At 41.2% G+C, this 24,785-nt stretch overlaps 1 protein-coding gene across 13 annotated transcripts in view; it reads left to right on the top strand.

Moving 5' to 3' along the window:
* Window positions 1-250: 250 nt before the first annotated feature.
* Window positions 251-24,785, top strand: part of hyi (hydroxypyruvate isomerase) — a 42,702-nt gene continuing 18,167 nt past the window's right edge. For 12 of the 13 annotated variants that reach the window (XR_006371030.1, XR_006371032.1, XR_006371038.1 and 9 more), the window contains exons 1-6: window positions 293-809; window positions 966-1,077; window positions 17,260-17,374; window positions 23,931-24,009; window positions 24,469-24,518; window positions 24,610-24,679. Coding sequence is in view for 1 of the 13 variants with exons in the window: in XM_044121513.1 (XP_043977448.1) it covers window positions 611-809; window positions 966-1,077; window positions 17,260-17,374; window positions 23,931-24,009; window positions 24,469-24,518; window positions 24,610-24,679 (625 nt within the window). In the remaining 12 variants the exon portion in view is untranslated. Of the gene's footprint in view, window positions 810-965; window positions 1,078-17,259; window positions 17,375-23,930; window positions 24,010-24,468; window positions 24,519-24,609; window positions 24,680-24,785 lie in introns of all 13 variants that reach the window. The other variant, XM_044121513.1, reaches the window with a different exon arrangement.

Below are 24,785 nucleotides of genomic sequence, written 5' to 3' on the forward strand. Positions count from 1 at the left end.
GTATTATTGGGCAAAAAAACTTTGTGGTTATCTGCATTTCTAGATGTCTGTGTTTAATTTATTTCAATAAATAATGTTTCCCCTGTTTGATACTGTTTAATTCTTACAAACGCCTCTGTTTTAAAAATATGTTTTAAAAAGATAGGATAGTCTAATAAAAGAATTAGTGCATACAACTGCGATAGCTTTTCATTTTAAACGGATAGGATATTCTGATGAAGGAGTTGTTAGAGATCCAGCCTTTCTCTACGGGGCAGTAGAGAGCAACGTGTTTGTCCTGGGGAGGAAGAAGAAGAGTGAGGGACGAGTCCCGTTGTTGCTTAGAGTGGAGTGTGTGAGATATTTTTGTGGCTTCGTTGTGTATAAAAATTGTTCTACGGCTATGCATAACTCTTAGGCTTCCAGTTCAGTACGGCTACTCAAAGAATGTTATTCGATCCGATGTTTGTGTCGTCTGGCCCATCACTACTACCCTCTAGCGTTTCCCGAAAATGCCTATGACTTTATGGCGATAAGGTTAACGTAAGACTCGGACGCTGACGTGTCGCCTACGTGGTAGAGTAGTCTGGCTGCCTGACCACAGTGTCATTGGCTCAAGCTGGTTAACAACATGACTGCGTTAAAGTTTTGTGCGAATATTTCCTGGCTGTTTACTGAGCATCCGGACTTCAGCAAGAGAATCTATGCGGCTGCTTCTGTCGGGTTTCAAGCCGTGGAAGCAGCTTGGCTTTACGATTCGGACCTGTCGGAGCTCCAGAAAGCCAAGGAGGCAACTAGAGTGGAAGTCGTCCTTATCAACACGCCACCAGGTACTGAACAGGCCTGGCTAAAGCACCGACATATAAATGGCAGAGGCACCGCTAATGTTATCTTAAAGCACTTGTCATAAAAGAAAAATCAAATAAACATAACATTTATCGTGATGGGCAGCGCCATATAAACATATCTATATGGTTGTGTTGCAGGGGATATCAAGGCAGGTGATCTCGGTTTGGGAGCAGTTCCAGGGAGAGAGCTGGAGTTTAGAGAAGGGTTGGATCTTACTCTGAAGTATGCAAAAGCTTTGAACTGCAAGAGGTCAGAGAACACTCTTCCTGATAACTTTTGTGCTTTTGAGACAATTCCCATTGGAAGCAACGGACATAAAAGTATTTTAAATTTAATATTTGTCACTGTCAACCCATTAAGATCTATAAAAGTAATGAAAGAAACATTTGATGGAGATTTACTTTTCTATTTGCATTGTTGGGCATAACTCCCAATTACATCAATTCTTATCTTTTTTTTTTGGTTCTGTTTGGAATTTGTCCCATTGTGCTTGAGTTCTCATCATGGCTTTCAGTGGCAAATTGGTGAACAGGAGTTCTTGTGAATAATACAAAAAGTGTTATAAGCTCGGTGGTAGGGGCGCTAGGGCAGTACACCACTGTCCACTGAACGTGCTAATAATGTTAAAAGCGGACAGGAAATTTGAAAATATAATAATAATAATAATTATGTTATTGTAATATATTATTGACAATACTTAAACACCATCAACAGTGTTTTTTGTGTTTTTTTAAAAGGGCAAATAACAAAAAAATACAATTGAATATTTTTTGCACTTCAGTAAATCCTCATTAAGTAATCAGCCAGTGGATCCTAATACAAGCTATGTAGTCCTGGTTATGTCTAAAGGTAAGGTAATGTTATTAGATAATTATTTTACATAAACATACAGCAGGACAGAATCCAACACTCTTACCGTTTGATCCTACCAAGCTAGAAAGTTGTCAAATTTGTTTCTCAACATGTAACCATTGTATATTCTCATTATTTCAGAAAATTGTGTCACTCCATAAGTGGCATCTCATTGGAACATGTTTAATGATAACTTTGACTGGAAAAGGATTTGGACTTTAATTTTTACTCATTAAAAATCCAACAGCTGAATCACCTCCCAAGTGCAGTCAGGTCTCCAGAGTCCTGCTAATGACCTGATTATTTGACTTGGGTGTGTTGAACTAGAGATGTATCTAAAAGTGGCAGGACACCTGCCCTCGAGGACCAGGAGTGCCCACCCCTGGTCTAGCAAGATCAGGAGATTATGCAAAATGCTAGCGAGATTATGGAAGATCACGCGTCATAACCGTTTTGCACCTGGGAAAACTTCAAATCGGTTTTTGTTACATTAAACCGGCGGTTTTCAAAGTGTGAGGCGCGCCTCCCCTGGGGGGCGCCAGAGCACTTTAGGGGAGGCGCGGTGCGAGGGAAAAAATAAACCGGTAAAGCTACTTGCTGTCTACTGATGTGAGAGAAACGTCTTTTACGCACACGATCAACTCTGTGTATTTAGGAAAAAGTTGGTACTGTGGGGTGCGCGTGTGGAGCGGGGATCAGTGGAAATGTTTCCCCCCTTAGAGGATGTTTTGGCCGTGATGTCAGTAACGTTACTGACGTCGGACCACTTTTTTCCGTAACGAGTAATCTAACGCGTTGCTATTTCAAATCCAGTAGTTACACTACAGTTACTTATCAAAATCACTTTGCGTTACTGCGTTATTATCTTCTTTTGTAATTTAATCGTATTTCCTCTACTCTTCTTGTCGAGTGACCGACGTCTCTATGCTACAGAAATGTAAACAATGGAGGGAGATGCGCATTTTGTTGGTGGAAAAACTGGAACTATTTTCAGTGTCTGTCGCCAAGACCGATTATTATAAGCGGCTTTAGGCTTCATTTTTTTAAAGTCGCTTGAAAATTTAATGAGTGGCGGGTTGCGCCTTTTTGGGCTCGTTTTTGAACGTGAAGTTGCTCATTTGGGGTTGGAAATAAGCAGAGACTCATAATAAATCCCAGAATTTGTCCGTCATTAAGGTAGTTTTAGTCAGTCTCTCCCTGTTCATCATTTCCCGGATGATCCGTCCCGCTGTGTCTTTATTAATGTCAAGTTAATATATTACCTCTGAATGACGTCGAGCTTCGCGTTGCGCTCCACAAAACTGCAAACATTGAGACCAATATGAACAGCGCAATAAACGTGAAAACAGCCACGAATAAACGTGTCCGTAGTTGGCAATAGTTATAATGGCAAGTTAGCACCGTTATAATCATTAATATTACGGTAAGTGTCGCAGCCATCTGAGCTGTGGAGCTGCAGGAGGAGCGCTGCGCTGCGACATCAAACTCAGGGGCGTAACGCAGAATCTGGAGGCTGGGGGGAGAGGGGGCTTTAAAATCCTTCTGAGAGTTTTCCAGACAACAGTGGACCACACAAATTACTCATGTTTTTTATTTTTTGTACTGTTTTTTGTACAATCTCTTCAGTTCAACCTTATCAGTGGAGACACATTGTTGATGTTACCATTATAAAATAACTTTCAATTAAGTATTAGCAAAGATCAATGTGATTTTCACAAGAGGCAGAGCGTTGTTGTTAGCAGCTGCTGAAAGTAACTAAAAAGTTACTTTTAGTGTAACTTAGTTACTTTCCAAATCAAGTAGTCAGTAATCTAACTAAGTTACTTTTTCAAGGAGTAATCAGTAGTTCGATTAAAGTTACTATTTCAAAGTAACTATGCCATCACTGGTTTTGGCCAGAGCGGGGCTGAAGGTGGAGTTTTTACAACTCCACCCCCCTCCACGGGGGGGGGGACGTGGAAAGGGGGGGAGGGGGGGGGTGCAGCAGGCATTTTGCTCCTTGGAGGGGGGCTCACCCTTTCATACTTTGAAAACCCCTGCATTAAACTATAGACATTTGTTTTTCTCTGCAGGGCACTATTGGCATTTAAGAACTGAACTGTAACAAAATGGCTGTATCTTCAAAGCCCAGCCACCTCACTGTATTTTCATGCTGTAGTTTTTACAGCTATTGTGATCTGAAATGCATATGGAAAGTATATGGGACGTGTTAGGACAGCTGGATCATGTGCAGAAATTTACGCATGGATTGTAAATCTGTAATGTACAGTTGCGTTGTGGGATTTTTATCGGCTGGAGGCGAACGTTCACAGGCTAGAGGGCGGGTCAACAATGACTTTCACCGGGTAAGTATTTTTAAAAAAATATTATATTGCAGTTTTGTGTACAAAAATATATTTTATGTGGTTATATTGAGCTTGTTTGCTAAAGCTAACTTTGGTTATTTCTCAGTTAACACAAGTGTGCAACACAAGTGCTTTTAGTTCACCTAGAACAGGGGTCACCAACACGGTACCGCGGGCACCCGGTCGCCCGACGGGGCCTTGTCAGTCGCCGCAGAGCAAGTTCTAAAAATAGCCATTGTTATTAGAGAGCACTGCCAAATAAATTATTTTATTTGATGTTTCATTGAAGTAACATTTGTTTATGTTTAGAGTTTTTAAAAAGGAAATAAAAGATGTTTAAAATAAATTGCTTTATGTATAAGTTCAAAACTATGCGAAGACGCCTGTAGGATATTATCGGAGGGCAGCAGCGACTGAAGCGGCACACACTCTGCGTACCTTGAGATTTTCCTTCAAGTAAAAAAAATAATTTCTGGAATTTTCATTATTTAACTCTATTAACAAAATTGTGGTGAAAAAAGATCTTTATCTTGTACGTAGCACACATCTGTGTGAGTCTCTGGGGCTGAGCACCCAAAGCCTAAATCTTTTACTTTTGTTTATTTGGCAGCTTTTCTGTAAGATAAAAAATGAATGACAGGAGTTTGAACCTCTCGTATTTCTAAGAGTGGCCGTGTAACAGGACGACCTTTTGTGGTTGGATTTTTTTTAGTGAGGATGAATCTTGAGGCAGAGTCAGGTGGAGAACAGCAGTGGTTTATTTTTCACTCAGAATCAACAACACTTCACAGGTGAAACTGCAGCCTGAAATAGTCCCAGCTGTGACAGACCAAACCACATTTAATTCTCAGGGGAATCACTTAATCAATCTCCACCTATTTAAATAAAATACAACACTTCCATTTACTTTTTATAAATATTTTCTGTTTTATCACTACACCCTGATTAAACACCACAAAACCCATAAACAATTCCCCCCCCCCACTCCTTTCAATGGCCTCTCCCAGAAGCTATTTATGTAAAATAGTCACAGTAATGGAGATCTCTTCATTACAGGCCGTTTGGATACCGGTGGAGCTTTTTACCGTGTGCAGTTCTGGCTGGTCATCGGTTTATGAGGCTCTTCCATGTTTCCCGAACTGGAGAGCTGATGGGTCATCCATTAGCTGACATCTGCTGCTCTTCCTGAGCATCGCTCTAAGACTGCAGGTTAAACAATTTAATCTAGTCGAAGTAGAGTAGAAATTAAGCAAAAATTGTTTCTTCACTTTCTCGTCCTCTGAACGTCTGACACCACCTGTACCTGCGATCAACACTCTCCTCTTTCCGTGAACCTCAAGGATAGACTTTACTTCCATGTCTTTATTATTTAGCATTGTCTGAAAAAAAAAAAAAAGTCTGCTGCTCTTGTGGTTTAGGTTTGTGCTGATTTTTGCACATTGGGGAGGTGGTTGTGCTCTTGCAGGTCAGGGGCAGTGATAGTTTTGTGCTACTCTAGCACAAAAGGTCCAGTCAGCCAACATTTCAGATGTTGGCTGACATCTGCTGGTGTCAGCAAACAGGTGACCCATCAGCTGTTCAGTTCGCAAAACCACAAAAAAAGTAAATAAATCGGCGACCCATCAGAATCGTGCGCTGTAAAAAGCTCAGGCGGAATCTTAGAACTATGGGAGTTTCAAACTTCTCTCATTCATAAACACACAGGTTGGTGTTTATTTCACACCAACCTGTGAAATAAACAAAATCAAACTGACCAATCAGATAAAGGCTTTGGGATGCCCCACCTCTCCCCTCACGGAGTGTACACAGCTGTGTATACAATATCTTTTGACACAAAAGATTTTTTTTACCTCCACAATTTTGCTAATAGTAGAGGGTTAGGTAATAAAACAATAATTATTTTCTTTTTTTATTTTAAGGAAAATCTCAGTGTGTACAGCTGTACAGTGGCAGGCGTTACTGCACCAATACAGACTGTCAGTCATTTGTTGGCAATTTAGAATCACACAGAAAAGCTCCAAAAGGGAATTGAACTGAAAACTCTGAACTAAGAACTTCTGATCTCAAAATAGCAATTAACCATATCTGTCCTTACTGATAACTATTGTCAGTAGTCCCTAACATTAATATGATCAAGCAGCATGTAATTCTATATACATATATGTATTATTGTTATAAAGGCTGAGCCAAGACAATTTATGTCTGTATCAAACAAGTAGTCCTTCGTATTACTTTGTACCCATGAAGTAGCTCCCAGTCTCAAAAAGGTTGGTGACCCCTGACCTAGAATATGCCGATGGCTAAATTCTGGTCTTTTTTGCAGAAGTTGTTTGAGGGTAGGATATCTCAACTGTTTGTTGTGTTTTTTTTTAATCTCTCTTGCACATAAGACTGTCAATGTTAGCACGCGCAATTAACCAGAACATTTTAATGCGCTAATATTACATAGCACAGATCACTCGAACCATCTATTTTGACATCAGAGCCTTTCTCCCACAGAGTGTTATCTAGTTCACAGCAACACATTATACATGGGGAGCTACGAACAGTGAAATACTTATCCTGCGACTGCAGACAGCAACAAGAGTTGAACAGTTTCAACTTTCTCGTGTTGGGTCTTTAGCCAACGGTGTGTACATCTAGAAAATATTTTTTGAGAATGTGTGTGGGAAAGATCATGTGTTTGATATGGCTTCATGGTATAAAAGAGTGGGGCATCCAAGAACTAGAAAATAAAATAGATCTAATAAAATAGATCTTATCCATCAGTTGGCTCCTGAACAAGTTTGATACCACTTGTATGCGTGCATAGTGGAGTAAATTTATCTTAGTTGCTATTGAGTATAGGAGATAACAAAAGCAAGATAATTGCTCGGATTTTAAATTGTTGGCGTGCAGCAAGAGGGGTTTGTACAACTGTGTGCATATTTATATTTCAAGCCTACAAAGGTAGGCATAGTGATTAATCAGCCAGTACCAGATTCTGCTATGGGCAATGCGGGCAACCGCCCAGGGCGGCATCTTGTGGGTGTGACAAGACCGACCCTTTACTCATCTCACTGCCCCAGATACTCTAATTGTCTGTGTCTCACTGTAACTTCCATCCTTCTGTCCATAGACTGATGGATGGAAGACATAGTGAGATATTGTCGTCTTACTGTATCTGCCAACCTTAGGTGTACAGATAAAGACATGTTCTGTACCTTCTGTGCCTCTGTCTGCAAACATAGTACATGAATAGAGACATCAGAATGTATCCGTCTACGGAAATGTCTTTGTGTACCTGAATATCAAGTTAAAATTAAAACTAATATCACTGAACATTGTTATTTTTCAGGAAACGGCATCAAGAGCACAAGCGGGTCCAGCAGCTCCTTTTGGCACCTAGAGTATTGTTTCAGTAATGCCTTTACAAAGCATATTTGGTAGTTCACAGACATCTAATCTAAAAATGTAATATGTACTTAAAAACAAAAGGGTAATTTTAAACTGTCTCCCATCTGTTTCTAGGCGATTCATAGGCCTCAACCCAGAAAGAAGAAAAGCTGCAAATGGAAAAGGGAGATCAACCAACAAGACAACCAATGCAAAACACAGCAGTGAACCCGCATGTCTCCTTTCTTCTTGTTCATGAACCAGTGGAACTTTTAAGATGGTAAAATTACACATTTACACACAATCAATTATCTTACTCCATCTTTCTTTCTCTCTGTCTGTCTTTTTCTCTGCCTGTCTCTGTGTATCTGTTTTGTCCATTTCTAATAGACAGACAGGAGGACTGAAGGAAGGTCAGAGAGAGTATCTGCATTCATATCAGTTAAAGATAGACGGGATGAAAAGGAAATATTTAGCAGACAGTTTGGAAACTTTGACATTTGGGTAATTTTCTTTTAGTAAATATTATTTGGTTATGTGTATTCAATGTCATATTATCATGATTGTAAATGTATCAGTTATGTTTTTAGGTCTGAGTATTTTTCATTTTGGTTGCAATACTTTGACTTTTGTGTAACAAGCAAATAGGCCTGTCACGATAGTTTTTTGAGACAATTAACGTTCAGCAAAATTTGCTATTGTGATAGACGATAGTATTGTTTGATACGGAGCCCCCTAGGGGACATGGGGAATTTTTTTTTTCACGTTTTATTATTAAAAACACGACAAACTAATTATGGTAAAGGGCCGTGTTGGGTTAACTCGGGGAATCTCATCTGTCCGTGTATCAATTAGCTCCAAACCACTTCTTTGTTCTGTCACATTTATCGATTTATTCCATTTTGATTATTATGCTCCAAACTTTGCAAGGACTGACCAACCGGCTCACCGTTTCCTCATACACACAAACCAGCAGGCCAGTAAGCTTCCCATTCATACTTGATGACGTCACTCCCACATCGGCACACCCACCACCTAAGTGTCAAAGTCGCATGCTCCTATCATATCAATAATTACTTATTTCATTCATATGGCTCTTACAGAGCCTCCGTGAAAACGTGTTTATTATTATGAAGTCTTTGGTGCAAAAAACTGATTGAAAATCGATTCATTCACCGCATTTTTATGTCTGTTAAGGTTGAGATGGAACTGAACATAAAAGCAGCTCTTTAAACCATTCAACACAACAGAGACACAATCAAAACTGTCAGATGACTTATTACGCCGCGATAATAACTCAGAAATATAGTTTGGATGTACAGTATTTATATTTCTTTCCTACTTACGGAAGGTTTCTGCTTATATAACAGGTTTGTGGTGCATTTGTATCCTAAAGAAAGATATAAAACTTCAGATATTTCACAACGAGATATTAACATTCATGGAAAAACCTTACATAACCTGATATTAAATCAGAAAGTACGGCGGCCACCGTAAGAAAGTCTTACAGTATTTGTGACGGCCCTGCTGTGCGGTCCGGTTGGAATGTGTGCTATGCTGTCAATTAACCTATCAATTAAGGTCCTCTAAGTGGGAGGTGCTTCCATCATCCGGCCACCTGGGTGGTATTTAAGGAGCGCCGTTCCATTCATGACAGGCTCACGTCCTCCGCAAGTTCGCCCACTGCGCGCGCCCACTGGTAGCGCGTCCCCAGAAGCAAGCCCGCCGCAGACAGCAGTCCAGTCCAGCTTGGGTTGGGGTCCGGACTTCCTGGTGTGGAGGGACCGGGCATGGTCGCCCCATCCAAGCTGCCATTTGATTCCGACGCCTAGACATTCTTTGACTTTTTAAAATAAACGCCTTTTAGGCTTAAAGCACTGCCTGTTTTCCGTGTCCCCCCAGTTTTTTGTTGCGACCAGTCGAGCCGGGTCGTAACAAATGGGCGCTCGTCAAAAACTAAATTTATAAGTTTGTAAATTTGTTTGTTTGACTACATGACGTGTTTCATTCATCTTGTGTAGGAGTGAACAGTGACATCACCGTTGTGGGTGGGGCACGGCTTTGTTAACCAGTTTGTTGTGAGCAGCTGTGGCATGTTTGGTTGAGTAATCCAATATGCAGGTGAGTGAAATGTTGTTTGGGGCTTGTGCATCAATGTTGGTCCTGTTTTAGTGACTGTGTCTCCTGCTAGGCTAAGTGGTGCTGTCGCTTTAGACTTCACCTGTTTGTTGTTTTGGTAGTGTCGTGGAGGTTTGCGGTTGGCGTTCACTGCGCAAGCAGTGATCTCGGGGGCAATCCGTGAGATTAATTTCTTACTGGTTTGGTGCTTAATAAACCCGCCGCCGATCCACGTGAAGAGCCAGGAATCAGTTAGGCAGGTGAGTCGTGTCAGGCAGGTAAAGTATAGTGGGGAGATGGTTGCTTTGGGCCCGTTGTGCACTTGTTTCAATTTGCTTTCACTTTACACTGTTTTTGCTGTTTAGCTTAGGTGTTTTTTCCTGTGGCGCTTGACTACAGTTTGGCTTAAAAATGGAGTTTGATCTCGATGGTTTTGTAGCTGAACCTTCTTTGGAGAAGTTTAGTGGTGCTACTAAAAACGATCTCATAGCTATTGCTGCTCAGTTTGAAGTACCTGTGGTTAAACAGGAGAAGAAGGAGATTATTAAAAGGCGACTGTATGCCGCATTGGTTGAGCAAAATATTTTGCCACTTCCCAAACCAACCTCCCAGGGTGAAGTTGAGGCGTTTAACGCTGATGTGCGTAAAATGGAGTTGGAATTGGAGATGCGTCGTTTGGAGCTCCGAGAGAAAGAGCTGCAGCATCAAGTTGAAATGCGCAAATTGGAATTGGAGGCAGCTGCCAGACGCGATTCTGTGCGCGTTTCTGTTGATCAGGCCGGCAGTTCTGCTGGGGCAGAATTTGACATTAACAAATGTATTCGCTTGATTCCACCGTTTAATGAATTAGATGTAGATAAATATTTCATCTTGTTTGAACGTGTGGCAAAGACACTGAAGTGGCCTAAGGAGGTTTGGTCGCTGCTTTTGCAGTGTGTATTTACCGGTAAAGCGCAGGAAGCCTATGCCTCGCTGTCACCTGGTGACAGCTTAAATTATGACAAAGTGAAGAGTGCAGTCGAAAAAGCTTATGAACTTGTGCCTGAGGCATATAGACAAAAATTTCGCCGCTATAAAAAAGCCGACTATCAAAGTTACACTGAATTAGGTCGTGTTAAAACTGCTTTATTTGATCGCTGGTGCTCTGCACAAGATGTTAAAAACTTCGATCAGCTCCGCGATCTCATTTTGTTGGAGGAATTTAAAAATGACTTACCGGAAAATATAGCAACCTACATTAATGAGCAGAAAGCTAAGAACATCTCAGAGGCTGCAGTGTTGGCAGACGAGTACGTGCTGACTCATAAGGATTATTCGGGTCCTGTGGGTTTTAAACAGCATTTTGGTCAAAATGTGAGCCGCAGTGATCGTGTTGGTGTTGCTAATCAACTGGAGGCGAGACAGTTTAAAAATCCGCTGGTCCGCGATGATGAGCGGGTTTGTCATTTCTGTCACAGACGCGGACATATTAAAGCAGATTGTCATCGGCTGAAAGTTGAAACGAAAAAGTTTCAAACTGCTCCTAAAGGAGTAGGTTTGGCTGCGCCGGTGCGGAGTTCTTTGGAGGACACGAAGGAAGATCGTTCTTCTGAAGTGTGCGTCTCCTATTTGCCTTTCATTTGTGAGGGTTTTGTGTCACTGCCAAATGGCGAGGAAAAAGTTCGAGTAAAGATCCTGAGAGATACGGGAGCGTTTGACTCTTTCATTAGAGCAGACGTGTTGCCGTTCTCGGCTGAGTCTGAGACGGGTGCCTGTGTCCCGATTCGGGGAATGGGATTAAATGTAATGTTTGTTCCGTTACATAAAGTGTCTCTAGAGTGCGAACTGTTTACTGGTGTCACACAATTGGCTTTGCGCCATGCTTTGCCAAATGAGGGCGTTTCTGTGATTTTGGGAAACGGTTTAGCTGGAACGCGTTTGTGGGCGGACTCTGTGCAGTTAGATGGGCTGGTTACATTGGACCCCATTGAGCAAGTCACTTCTCAGCCTGAGAATGACAGAGAATTCGCAGATGTATTTACCGCATGCGCTGTTACGAGGGCCATGGCGCGCGCTCAAAGCGAGAAAGAGGACAAATGTGCAAGGAAAATTAAATTGCCTTTGTCTAATTTTCCGATCTCTCTATCTCGCAGTGAGTTCGTTGCGGAACAGCAAGCCGATGTTTCTTTGAAGAATCTTTTCGATCAGGTTCGCCCGCTAAGTGAAATAACGGACTGTGCATGTGGATACTTCCTGCAGGACTCGTTGTTGGTGAGGAAATGGTTACCACATGTTGACATTGTGGGGGAACCGGTGTTTCAAATAGTGGTTCCCATTAAACTTCGTTCCGCAGTGTTAAAAATTGCTCATGACGAGTCTGGCCATTCTGGTGTACGTAAGACGTATGACCGAGTTTTGAGACATTTTTTCTGGCCCCGTCTGAAAAAAGACGTTTTATCTTATGTTAAAGTGTGTCATGTCTGCCAGGTTATTTCCAAGCCTAATCAAGTTTTGAAACCGTTCCCTTTGAGCCCAATTATTGCCGCATTTGAGCATTTGATAATCGATTGCGTGGGCCCGTTACCCCGCTCAAAGGCTGGCTCATCATATCTGCTCACTATGATGTGTCAAACTACACGTTACCCAGCAGCTTATCCATTACGTACAATAACAGCTAGGTCGGTGGTACGTGCACTCACTCAGTTCTTTTCGGTGTTTGGGATCCCTAAAGTAATACAGTCTGACCAAGGCACTAACTTTTCATCACATTTGTTCAGTCAGGTTCTGAAACAGCTACGGGTGCGACACAGTAAAGCGACAGCGTATCATCCAGAGAGTCAGGGGGCGTTAGAGCGCTTCCACCAGACTCTGAGGTCTCTCCTGCGCGCTTACTGTACAGAACTGGCGGGTGACTGGGAGGAAGGATTGCCTTGGCTGATGCTGGCCGCCAGGGAGGTAACCCAGGAAAGTACCGGGTTTAGCCCAAATGAATTGGTTTTTGCGCACACCGTGAAGGGTCCATTGTCTGTGGTGGCGGACGGGCTGAAAGAGCCTGTTCCACCGAAAAATTTGGTGGATTATGTTAATGGTTTTAGAAGACGCTTGTATCTGGCACGGGAACTCGTTAAAGAGAAGTTGACTGTGGCGCAGAAAAAAATGAAAAGCTTGTTTGATCGGCGTGCGGAGGTGCGCACATTTCTGCCGGGTGATCAAGTGTTGGCTTTGTGTCCAATTTTGACTTCTCCTTTTCAGGCGAAATTCACTGGTCCATATACAGTTCTGGATCGGGTTTCCGATCAGAATTATTTAATATCCATGCCAGAGCGGAGAAAGAAAACCCAGTTATGTCATGTCAACATATTAAAACCGTATTACGCTCGTGATGATTTATTCCAGTCACCGTGTAATGTTGCCACGCCTGCATGTGCCGTAAACAATCTTGCTGGGAGAAGCGAGACTTTCAGCACCACGGACAGTGCACTGTCACCTGTGGGGGATGACAGTGACGTGAATGTGTTGGACAGCTCTCTGATTCATGGGCGTCTTAAAAATTCTGAAACTTTGGGCAAATTGGACACGTTGTTGGCTCACTTACCTGAAATCGTACAATCTGGATATTCATTACATTAAAGGAAAAGACAACGTCATAGCTGATGCGTTATCTCGCGCTCCACTCTTGTAGCACGTGTTGTTTTTTTTTGTGCTTGTTTTTGTCCCTGTTTCTTTTCTATGTGCCTTAAAGACGCTTCTGAGTGCACCAGTTGCTGGTCTAGAGAGAGCAGAGGAAGGAACCTGTACATTAAACGAATCCAGCTGAGTATAACGTGGGTAAGAGCAATATGTTAAGGGTGGCTGGGTTTACTTTACACTTTGGTGAATTTGGCGCAGGGTTCCGTATAGAACCTGCTTTTTTATGGGGTGTGGCCCTGCTGTGCATCGGTTGGAATGTGTGCTATGCTGTCAATTAACCTATCAATTAAGGTCCTCTAAGTGGGAGGTGCTTCCATCATCCGGCCACCTGGGTGGTATTTAAGGAGCGCCGTTCCATTCATGACAGGCTCACGTCCTCCGCAAGTTCGCCCACTGCGCGCGCCCACTGGTAGCGCGTCCCCAGAAGCAAGCCCGCCGCAGACAGCAGTCCAGTCCAGCTTGGGTTGGGGTCCGGACTTCCTGGTGTGGAGGGACCGGGCATGGTCGCCCCATCCAAGCTGCCATTTGATTCCGACGCCTAGACATTCTTTGACTTTTTAAAATAAATGCCTTTTATAGGTTTAAAACACTGCCTGTTTTCCGTGTCCCCCCAGTTTTTTGTTGCGACCAGTCGAGCCGGGTCGTAACAGTATTCAATTATGCCGCACAACTGATCAGTAGAGTTTTGCGAGGTAACGCAAAAGAAAAAAAAATCCCCAGGTCCCCTAGGGGGCTCCATAGTTTGAAGACCTTTTTACACTGATTTAATGGAAATGACATAATAACGCATGTGATTTCCAGCCAAAGATATATACACTTTATTTTCAAAAGAACACTTAACAGTGGAACTGATAAACAAAACAATCAAAAATAAAAATAAAATTGATTCCGTCTCCATTAACAAAAATGTACTTGAATAAAAACGAAATAACATAAAGCCAAAGTGTAAATAAATACTGCATTCAACCAAAAGAGTGCAGATTATAATGTCTGTAAACCATATTGCCCTTCATTAATCATTAGATTTAAATAGAGAAGATGGGCACATCGACTACCTGATGCAATAGTTCACAGTACATTTTCCCCTTATGATAATCTTAGAGCTTTGATCGTTCTAAGATTGTCGCTTGTGATCATTCTGTAGTACTGTACGGTAGATTGTCGTGGCTGCTCTGATCTAAATCAGGGGTTTTCCCTGCTGGGATGTTAACGCATCCTGTTGAATGTGACAGGTAGCCAATCAAAAAGCCGGATTCTCCTCCTGCTTTCTGAGGGGAAATTACCGAGGGGAATCCCAAACAGCTGACACGACGCAACCCGAAGTCCAGCGGACATTGGAGATGATATGTGGAAACAACATTAATGGTTATAAAACATTTCGTACAAAGAATATAGAAATGATGAGGGGAGGAGTTGGAGCGAAATCGCTACGTTGATGAACCCAGTAACTTTTCAGCTGTTCTTTGTTAACGTGACATAAATGGATTATAATGATTTTCATTCAGTCAGGACGTTACACTGACACTAGAGCCACATGCACTGCAGGTAGATTGTAGTAAAACATTGATTAATGCCTGGTTTTAAAATTAGTTAACTGAACTTGTAGCCATTATGTTGTGCCCACTGTTGGACACCACATGACACTATCGAACCGTTATACCTAGGATGTGATCTCTCAGATTTTGAAAATGGGCCGACAATCGACCGACAGCTCTAAGATGGTGTAGTGTGAACTGGACATAACACTGAGGAAATGAGGAAGGGAGGGTCAGTGGAGAGCACCGGAGTTGAGCCTTTTTTCATTTAGCGTCATCAACAGAAAGAGAAAAAGGCCGGAAGAGACGATGACGCGATAATTAAAATGACGTCGATAGTTTTAATTTATCGTACGATTAATCGATTTTTCGTTTATCACGACAGGCTTACAAGCAAATATTGCTACTGCAAAATACTGTATTTTGTTTTGTTCAGTTTGTCAGATTGAAATTGACAATAAAATCAAGTGATTTTAAAATATACATGTATGTTTTTTTTAATTAGAAACATTTTTTGTGAGTTTGGTAAGTTAAGTGGCAAGTTCTCATTTAAACTTCTAAAGCAGGGGTCTCAAACTCCAGTCCTCGAGGGCCGCAGTCCTGCAACTTTTAGATGTGCCTCTGCTGCACCACACCTGAATAGAATAATTAAGGCTCTGGAGAACTGATCTACACAAGGTGGAGGTAATTAAGCCATTTCATTCCAGTGTTTTGTACCTGTGGCACATCTAAAAACTGCAGGACTGCGGCCCTCGAGGACTGGAGTTTGAGACCCCTGTTCTAAAGGCTAGCAAAGTATGCAGTTTCATGAAGTACTGTAAAATGAAAACATTTTGTAATTGTGGCTAGCTTAAATGCATGTTCAAATGTGTAGTCATATGGCAAGAGATTATACCTTTTGTAGTAAAGTGCCTGCACTGCACATGTAAAATATTTTGAAACAATTTTGAAAATACAGTTCTGTTGTACCTTTTCTAATTGTTGAGTGTTCTTTCTACCCTTTCACCCAGTCCTGTCTTAAAACACTTAATGCAATGTAACTTAAAAAATGTATCTGAATTAACGTTATTAAATTTATTATTTAACATATTTAATCGTGTTGAAATTCTTTCCATACGATTAAATAGCTTTCTTTCAGCATGAAGCGTGTTTGTTGATCTAACTTAATTTTCATGAGTTGGATCAACTTAATTAAGTAATGTGAAAGTACCACTGTAAATTATTTGGTCTAAAATATTGCAAATTTGTTGTGCTGGCTCTATTAAATTACATTGGGTCTGTTGGGTCTATTTTAGTTCCTAACCTGCAAGGAATCAACCAAAAACACAAATTACTTTTCTGCAGAAAAGGGAAGCTGAGCTAGACGCAGAGAACCGCCGTCAAACACTGTCTGTGGTCAACTCCGTCGGCTCTCAGGTCCCCAACTGCCTTTTATTATGATTACAAAGAAGGAGGTTGGCTTTTTTACACAATGGATCAAAGACCTTAACTACAGGATGATCTGGAACCTTCTGTTGACATGCCCTTACAAGGACACGAGGCTGACCATTACCAATCAGTTTCACAGGAAGCTGACAAAACAATCAGCCAATGACCACAGCAGCTAAAAAGACAAGAATGTATAGTAGATTGATCAAATCAACTGAGCTGAGGACACAGGAATGTGTAAATGTTTCTAGCCTCCAGGCAAACATCCTAAAAACAGTTAATGATGTACTACAAAAGAAAGACGTCAAACAAACACACAAAATAATAATAATATGAAAACATTACCTTAAACTCATAAGTAAATGAACCTAGATAATTTTTTCTAACAGGGTCCAACTCATTTTATTTAAATTAGAATAACCTTAATAAATTAAGTTGAGCTAACACATTTGCTTTAAATAGGAGTAACAAAATTACATGGTACTGAAATAAAGCAAAGTAATCAGGTGGAAATCCTTTCCATGATTTTTGTATGTTCATCCAAAGAGTTATTTTTTTCAGTGTAGTTCTTATCCTATACTTAGCCAAATGGGGTATTTATGAATGCTGTTAAACTAATTAAAAAGCTCTTGTCTCCATTTCTGAAAATGAGGTCACATGATATATTAAAACCATTAGAAGTTACACCAATATGAAACCCATTAAAATTTGTACCTTATGTGCTCTCTTAATGTATTATTTTAAGGTATTGTCTCAATGTGTGTAACCCTCTGGTAGCTCTCATTACACTGGATTTGGTTGTACTATTTTGCATTATTTCTCAATAATTATTTTACTAACTCAGTGTAACCTCCTCCACAAAATGTAAACAAAGGTTGTGTGGTTGTGTGTCTTAAGACGTTGGAGGATTTCTCTTTGCAAATGTGTCAAACATCAGGTTTTCCACATGTGATATAATCTTCTCTAATGGCTATCTGTTTTCTTCCTGTTTCTTAGATTATATAAATGAAAAAAATAAATATTGTTTAACGCAGTGTCTTAACTGAGGGGCCGAGCATCATTTTACAAGTTTCCTGGTTTATTGCACTGACAAACTGATCTCTTAACAGAATTCACCTAATGGCAGGAAGGATTCCAGTGGATGCTCACAGAGCAGCAGTTGCAAGAGAAATGGAGGATGTCTTTGTGCACAACCTAAACTATGCAGCTGACATCTTGGCCAAGGTCAGGTTATTTTGTTTGTTTTTTGTTCTCTTTCCCAGCCATCACTCCACCTTGATACCAAACTATATGTATATATATATAGATAATTGCCTGCATAGCCTAGAAACAAATGGGATATATATATATAGATTTTTTTTTTTTTTTTTTCACGTAGTTGAACCATGAGTCCACATCCCATCATACATAAAGCAGGTAAATAAATCTAACTTTTTTTCCGTGACACAAACTACTGACTGAGGCCCTAATAACTTACAATAAATGAAATTAAACGGATCCACTTAAATTACAAGCACTTCACCTGCATGCACAGCCTCACAAATTTCTCCTGGTCGCATCTACAGAGAAATCTGCACTGGTTCATCTGTCAGTTGGATCTGTCTGATCCAAACCGATCAATTGAACTCTGAGTTTTTTTATTCTCCACGTGGTCCGGTGTGCGCTTTTACTAGGATTTTTTTCGTGTGGTTTTGCTTCCCCGGAATGGACAGATCTTACGTCTGCTGTGCTCATCCTGAGCGCCGCTCTCGTTTTGGGCACGGGAGGGTAATGTCTTCTTTACCCATTGGGTAATGTTGAAAACGAGGGCGAGTTAAATGTAATTCCTCGCAGTGGCAGAGTCGCGTCCGCATTGGCTGTGCAGCGCCAGTGTAACTTCAGCACCTTTTATTTATTTCCTAAGGATAAACTGCCAGCTCCTCTGTTTAGACTATAAGTGGATTAACACAAAATCTCTTTAGTTTTGTCTGTTCTGTTTGTAATGGAGACTGAAATTAAACGCACCTAGGGCTGAAACGATTCCCCGAGTGATTCGATTTATCTGCCTCGAAGCTTCCTTAAATTATGTTTTACTATTTAATGCACTGTGTTCCGGCCAGGTTATTGCTTGCGTTGCGCATAGCTCTCACTTTCACCTGAGTTGTTGACGAAACTAAGTGTTAGCCCAGTTTTCAACTTTGGCTTGGGAGGATCTCATTGATCCATAATAATGTCTGGGTCTTTGTCATTTTTCGGGGAACCAAAAGGCATCCTTAAAACGACTGGCGCGATGCCTGAAGTACGGCAGCTTTTCACCTCCCAGAGCTGCTGCATGGTGGCCGGTGTTCAGAGCGAACGCTGGGGAAGAGCGCTGCAGGTGTATTTATAGCGGTGAGCGGATATACTGAACACTGCATGCGACTGCGCATTGGATAACTTTACGGACAAACCGGAAAGTTTATTTCATATTATCCCAGTCTGAACAAATGTGTTTTGGAGCTTATTGTGGCGGAACCTAGCCGCTAGATGTGTTTTTGTTGGGAACTGGGGTTTTGGTTTCTTTGTGGAATTTTTCTCTTTGCCTGCTGTTTCACCCTTCATCCACTAGATGGTGACTAAAGGGTGCACACCTTGGAGGGCATGCTCACTGACTCTGTCGGTGCACCTGTGATTCATCACTCAATCATTCCGGAGTATATGAGGAGCAGGCTGCCAGCACTTCAACGGATGAGTGTTTGCCAGTTATGGTACTCTGTCCCCCTCCGAGCTAGCTCTCTGTGTTGCTCTAAAATCACTTCTAGTAATTTAGCCTTTCTCTCTCTCCCTTGTGACACGTTGGAAATTCCCCGGTGAGGACTGAGTCCTGGCTTTCTGGATCTCCCCCCTCATGATGCTGTGGATTGTTACTCGAACCAGAATGGTTGCCCGAATCTCTTCTTCATCTCTGCAGATCTAAAACAAACTGTTCCTGGATTCCCATTTGGCAGTCGGTTCACTCATCATTTCTCCACATCTGAACTTACCTGTCCGCCCTCCACCGCAAGCCTCTCCATTCACCGTCAATCAACTCTTGGTCAAGATCTCACACTAGAACCCGGATCACTTCAAAGAAACTCACAAAGAGACCATACCCTGGAGACCACTGTATAATTCCTCTGGTGGAAGGGTTTTTTCACATCAAGTAAGGTCAGTCATTTTCCTTCCTGAAGCTCCAATTTCCGACTACCCAAACTCAACATCCTTTTCTCACTGCTCTATAGTACACAGACAACCACGGTTGCCAACCCCAAGGACAAGAATCACACAATCTTACTTTTTCATCTTTGTAAAAAATAAACTTAATGTATCTGATCATCTGTCCTCCTGGTGGTATTCTGTATGTGGGTAAAGAAACTGGACAGAAGGCAAAGACAGCGTCTGCAGGGTTAGACTGTTGGTCTGAATGTTCTATCTGGAGAACTTTGTCTGAACAACATTCATTAATACAGTCCCATGACTCCACTTTACGGGAACTGAGTGCTTGCAAAGCTGAGACAAATGGTCGTTTGGCTGAAATGTCTTAATTTCTACAAAGCTCTTTCCAACAAGCCACTACTCCAGCCTACAGTCCAGAACCACCGATCCCACTACACATTTGCCGAGATCCATCCTCCAACACCTGAAAAATCTTTAATCAATCACCCCAGAGTTTTTCTCATGACGGAGCTAAGGTCACTTATATTGTTTCCCTTCTGACTGGACGAGCCTTGAATTAGACTTGAAGCTAGGTTTTCCACTCCACCCTATTTTGGTTGTACATTTGATGAATTTTTGAAAGAGTTCAAGCAGGTCTTCAGCCTAGACCCAGATTAAAGCGTCTAATTCCTGTGAGTTATGGACAATCAAACAGGGACAGAGAAAAGTAGCTATTGACTTCAGAATTAAAGCTACTGCTTCTAGGTGGAACGCTGCCGCCTTAAAAAGTGCTTACTTTCATGCTTTAAATTAATCTATTAAGGATGAATTAGCCACACTAAATGAACCCAAAACATTGGAAGAACTAATAAATCAGACCCTCCGACTCAATAACAGAATCCGTTCAAGAACAAAAGAAAGAAACCAAAGAATCCCACCAGTAAACATTTACTGTCTCTACGCCTACTCACTCTGTTTCCTCATTCTCAACTGTGGTCCGAGTTTTCTGGAAGGCAGGAATTGTCACTGCTAGACAACAGCAGCTGACTCGACACTGACTCGATTAATGACGACTTTAACGAGACGGAGCCGGGCATGCCGTATTCGCCCAACTGTTTAATTCGGACACTGAAGAAGAAGAATTCGAGGGATTCGTGGATGAGGAATAAATTAATAAAGTGAGCTTTACATGTTTATTTTGTGTGGTTACAGCGGAACAAGGTTGGTCATATTGTAAATGTGGACATTAGTGTTTGAACAACTTTGAGTTATTGATATATTGTTATTGCTTTGCACGATTTAGAGCGTTACTATATTGTGATTGCACTAACGTTTGATTTACCCTAACAGTATCAGACTGTTTTTTACACGTTTATTGAATCGAGGAAAAGTTCCCCTCCACTATGTGATATAAATGTTGCACTACATGTTACCATATCACTGACTTTACCTCAAGGAAAATAATAAAACAGATGTTCATTCATTTTGGGAGTGAACGGAGTTGTCAGAATGCTGGTTTGTAATCTATTAAAGTTTAACTGACCTATCTGACTGTTTTGTTGTCATTCCATTTAGCGCAGCTCCATTTAATGGATGCACAACAGCCTCTACTGTAGCATCTATTCTATGCGCCTTATAATGTGGTGCGCCTTATATGCGGAAAATACGGTACCATTTTTACCAAGCTAGATCTCAGGAATGCATTTCATCTTCTTCGTATCCGCCAGGGGGGGACGAGTGGAAAACTGCATTTAAAACGCCCATTGGACATTTTGAGTATTTACTTATGTCTTTCGGGTTAGGTTAGGTTACATTAGGTTAAACTTTATTAATCCCGTAGGGAAATTGAGGTTATTTGTTGCTCAGACATTAATTTACATCCACACAGCATTAAAATTGTACAGCTGGAGACAATTTTACAAATTGTCTCCAATTTGTAAATTGGAGACAAGAATATAATAAATACATTACCACTAAAAGAGGTAAAACAAAAAAAAAGTGCTTAAATATGTTAAAAATACTAGTCACTCCATCTCCCTCCTTTTACCCTCCCACAAATAGCAGCATTATAAAGCCCAATGGCCCGTGGGACAAAGGACTTTTTAATCCTCTCAGTTGAACAACCCCGTTAGAGGAACCTGTCACAAAAGGAGCTCTCTGATTGGAGAAAACAATGTACAGGGGATGACTGGTGTTCTGCAGGACTAAACTGAGTTTAGACAGTGTTCTCTGTTCCACCACCGTCTCCACAGACTCCAGGCTCACACCGACCACAGGTTGTCTAACGCTCCAGCATTTTTTCAAGCTCTCGTAAATGACGTATTGAGAGATTTTCTGAGTGTTTTTGGTTTTGTTTACTTTGACGACATTTTGATCTATTCCAAGTCCCTTGCTGAGCACAAACATGTCCGTGTCGTCTTTCAACACCTCATGGAAAACAAGCTGTATGTCAAAGCCGAAAAATGTGTTTCATCAAATGTCAGTTTCATTCCTTGGATTCATTCTCGAGGGCAGACAGGAAAAACCTACGGAGGAGAAAATCAAGGCAGTTTTGGATTGGCCCACACCTGAGACACAAAAGCAATTACAGAGGTTTCTTGGCTTTCCTAACTTCTATCGCCGCTTCATTCGCAACTACAGCCAAACGGCATTACCCCTAACTGCACTAACCTCAACCAAGACTACTTTCATTTGGACTCCTGAAGCTAATGCAGCTTTCAAACAGCTCAAATCACTTTTCACCAATGCTCCAGAACTCATACAACCAGATCCAGCCAAACAATTCATTGTAGAAGTTTACGCATCTGATACCGGAGTCGGAGCCGTACTTTCACAAGTTTTTGATATTAATAACAAAACCCATCTTAGTGCCTTTTTGTCCCGCAGATTGTCTCCCCCTGAATCCAACTATGATGTGAGCGATTGAGAACTCCTAGCCATAAACTAGCTTTGGAGGAGTGGCGGCATTGGCTGGAGGGTGCAGAACATCTTGTGCAGGTCTGAACTGATCCCAAAAGCCCCTTCTATCTCCAGTCCGCCAAAAGATTAAACCCTCGTCAGTCTCATTGCTCTTTGTTCTTCTCCAGATTCAACCTTTCCATTTCTTATCGCCCAGGATCCAGAAGCATCAAACCAGATGCCCTGTCATGACTCCATTCACCTGACGATTCCGAGAAGACCCCAGCCACCATTCTACCTCCCAGCTGTACGCTCGCCGCTGGTACCTGGGAGATTGAGGATCTAATCCAACAGCAATCTGAACCCGCTCCTGATATATGCTTCACTAACAAGATCTACGTACCCATTTCATCCACTGGATCCACTCATCCAAATTCTCCGGACACCCAGGTATCAGTAGGTTTTAGTGGCCATCTGTTCATAAAGATGTGAGCGTCCTAGCCTCTTCAGTCTTTTCCAGAACAAGTCATCTCATCAACTTCCGTCTGGTCTTCTTCAACTATTACCAGTACCCAAACGCCCTTGGTCCCACATCTCTGTCAACTTCGTCATCAGCTTACCCCCATCAAAAAGTATGACCTGTTATTGCGCAACACCCCCCCCCCCCCTTTTCTCTCCACTCTCTACTTCCTCTTCTGAGATGTGAGATGTGCTACCATTCCTCATTTCTCCACATCTGAACTTACTTGTCCGCCCTCCACCGCAAGCCTCTCCATTCACCGTCGATCAACTCTTGGTCAAGATCTCACACTAGAACCCGGATCACTTGAAAGAAACTCACAAAGAGACCACACCCTGGAGACCACTGTATAATCCCTCTGGTGGAAGGTTTTCTTCACATCAAGTAAGGTCAGTCATTTTCCTTTCTGAAACTCCAATTTCCGACTACCCAAACTCAACATCCTTTTCTCACTGCTCTATAGTACACAGACAACCACGGTTGCCAACCCCAAGGACAAGAATCACACAATCTTACTTTTTCATCTTTGTAAAAAATAAACTTAATTTATCTGATCATCTGTTGTCCTGGTGGTATTCTGTATGTGGGTAAAGAAACTGGAACCCATCATGACAGTTTCTGTGTGTGATGAACAAAGGTGTCAAATCCTGTCGCTAACATGAACACAAAAGCTATAAATGTTTGGGAATGGTAAGGGTTCATCTATTAAACTGACTGAAGATGAATACATAAACCAAATGCTGGAGTATAAACATTTTTTGTATTTGTGAGCCTGCCTCTTGTTATTAAAATGAATATAATTTCAGATTTTTGTATGACTAAAGTGAGCTATTAATGTTGCACCTTAATTTTCTAAACTACAGAAAAGTTCTTGTCAGAGGAGGTCACATGGGAAAAATTGGACTGATGTTTATATACGATAGTAACACTGCTGTTGGATTTACCAGTATTTTATTTTATCTTTTTTTGTATCCAATTAATTGTAAGAATAATTGATAGATTACTATATTACTAAAATATTCATTTACAACAGCCCTAAACGCAACATTTTAAGCAAAGATTTGGAATCTGCCTCTGAACCAGACGCTCCAAAGTGTCCGGTCCATAACTCTTCAACACCCTGTCAGCTCCCGGTCAGAAAGACTTATATAGTTTGTTTTGATGGTTTTCATTGGAGTTCAATCATCATAATCAGAATGTTCCCAACAGGAAGGAATCACTGGATTGATTGAGCCAATCAACACAAGAATTACAGACCCTCGCTACTTTCTGGACTCCCCTCATCAAGGTAAGACTGGCTGACTAAGAACAGCAGAATCACTGATTCAGGTGGTTGGCAGGCTACACTTCCAAAACAACTTTTCACTTCATCTTGAACACAAGTCCTTTGAGTAAAATTTTGAGTATATGGAAGATTTAAAGACAGTAGTTTGACATGAAAGCAGAAGAAAAAATATAAATGACGGAAAATAAAGAAAATTTGTGAATTCACAAGTGGTGTCATTTCTTCAAAGAAATACAGAAGCAGGCAAATGTTTGCTTTTCTATGTTGTGTGATACTCATTTCATTATGGAAAACACGATAATTTTCCAAATAATTGTTACTCTTTATTCTTTAAAGAGGCTTTTGGTTAATTTAGGAATACCAGATTAGTTGGAACTTTTTATTATCTGTTCATGTCTTTTATTATATTGTATATTTGTTAGAACTTGGCCTGAAGCAGAACTGTATTTCGATGTTTTGCAGCTGCAGCAATACTGGGGAAGGTTGGCAAGCCCAACATCCAGCTACAGATGGTAGGTACTTTGAAAATGTGTCTCAGCTTAGGGAACAAATATAAATCAAAAAAGTTACCACTTTACTCAGTAGTTGCATCCACTGTTGCAGGACATATTTCACTGGCAAATAATGGATGGAAATCTGACAAAAAACATGCACAAATATTTTCCCATAATAGGTAAGTTGAAAGATTAAACTGTGATATGTATGATGGCACAACATACACAAACAAAGCTTATTATGGTTCAGTGTTGAAATTTGTACTTGATTTCATTGATTTATAT

This window comes from Gambusia affinis, linkage group LG07 (assembly GCF_019740435.1).
Source record: "Gambusia affinis linkage group LG07, SWU_Gaff_1.0, whole genome shotgun sequence".
Classification (NCBI taxonomy): domain Eukaryota; kingdom Metazoa; phylum Chordata; class Actinopteri; order Cyprinodontiformes; family Poeciliidae; genus Gambusia; species Gambusia affinis.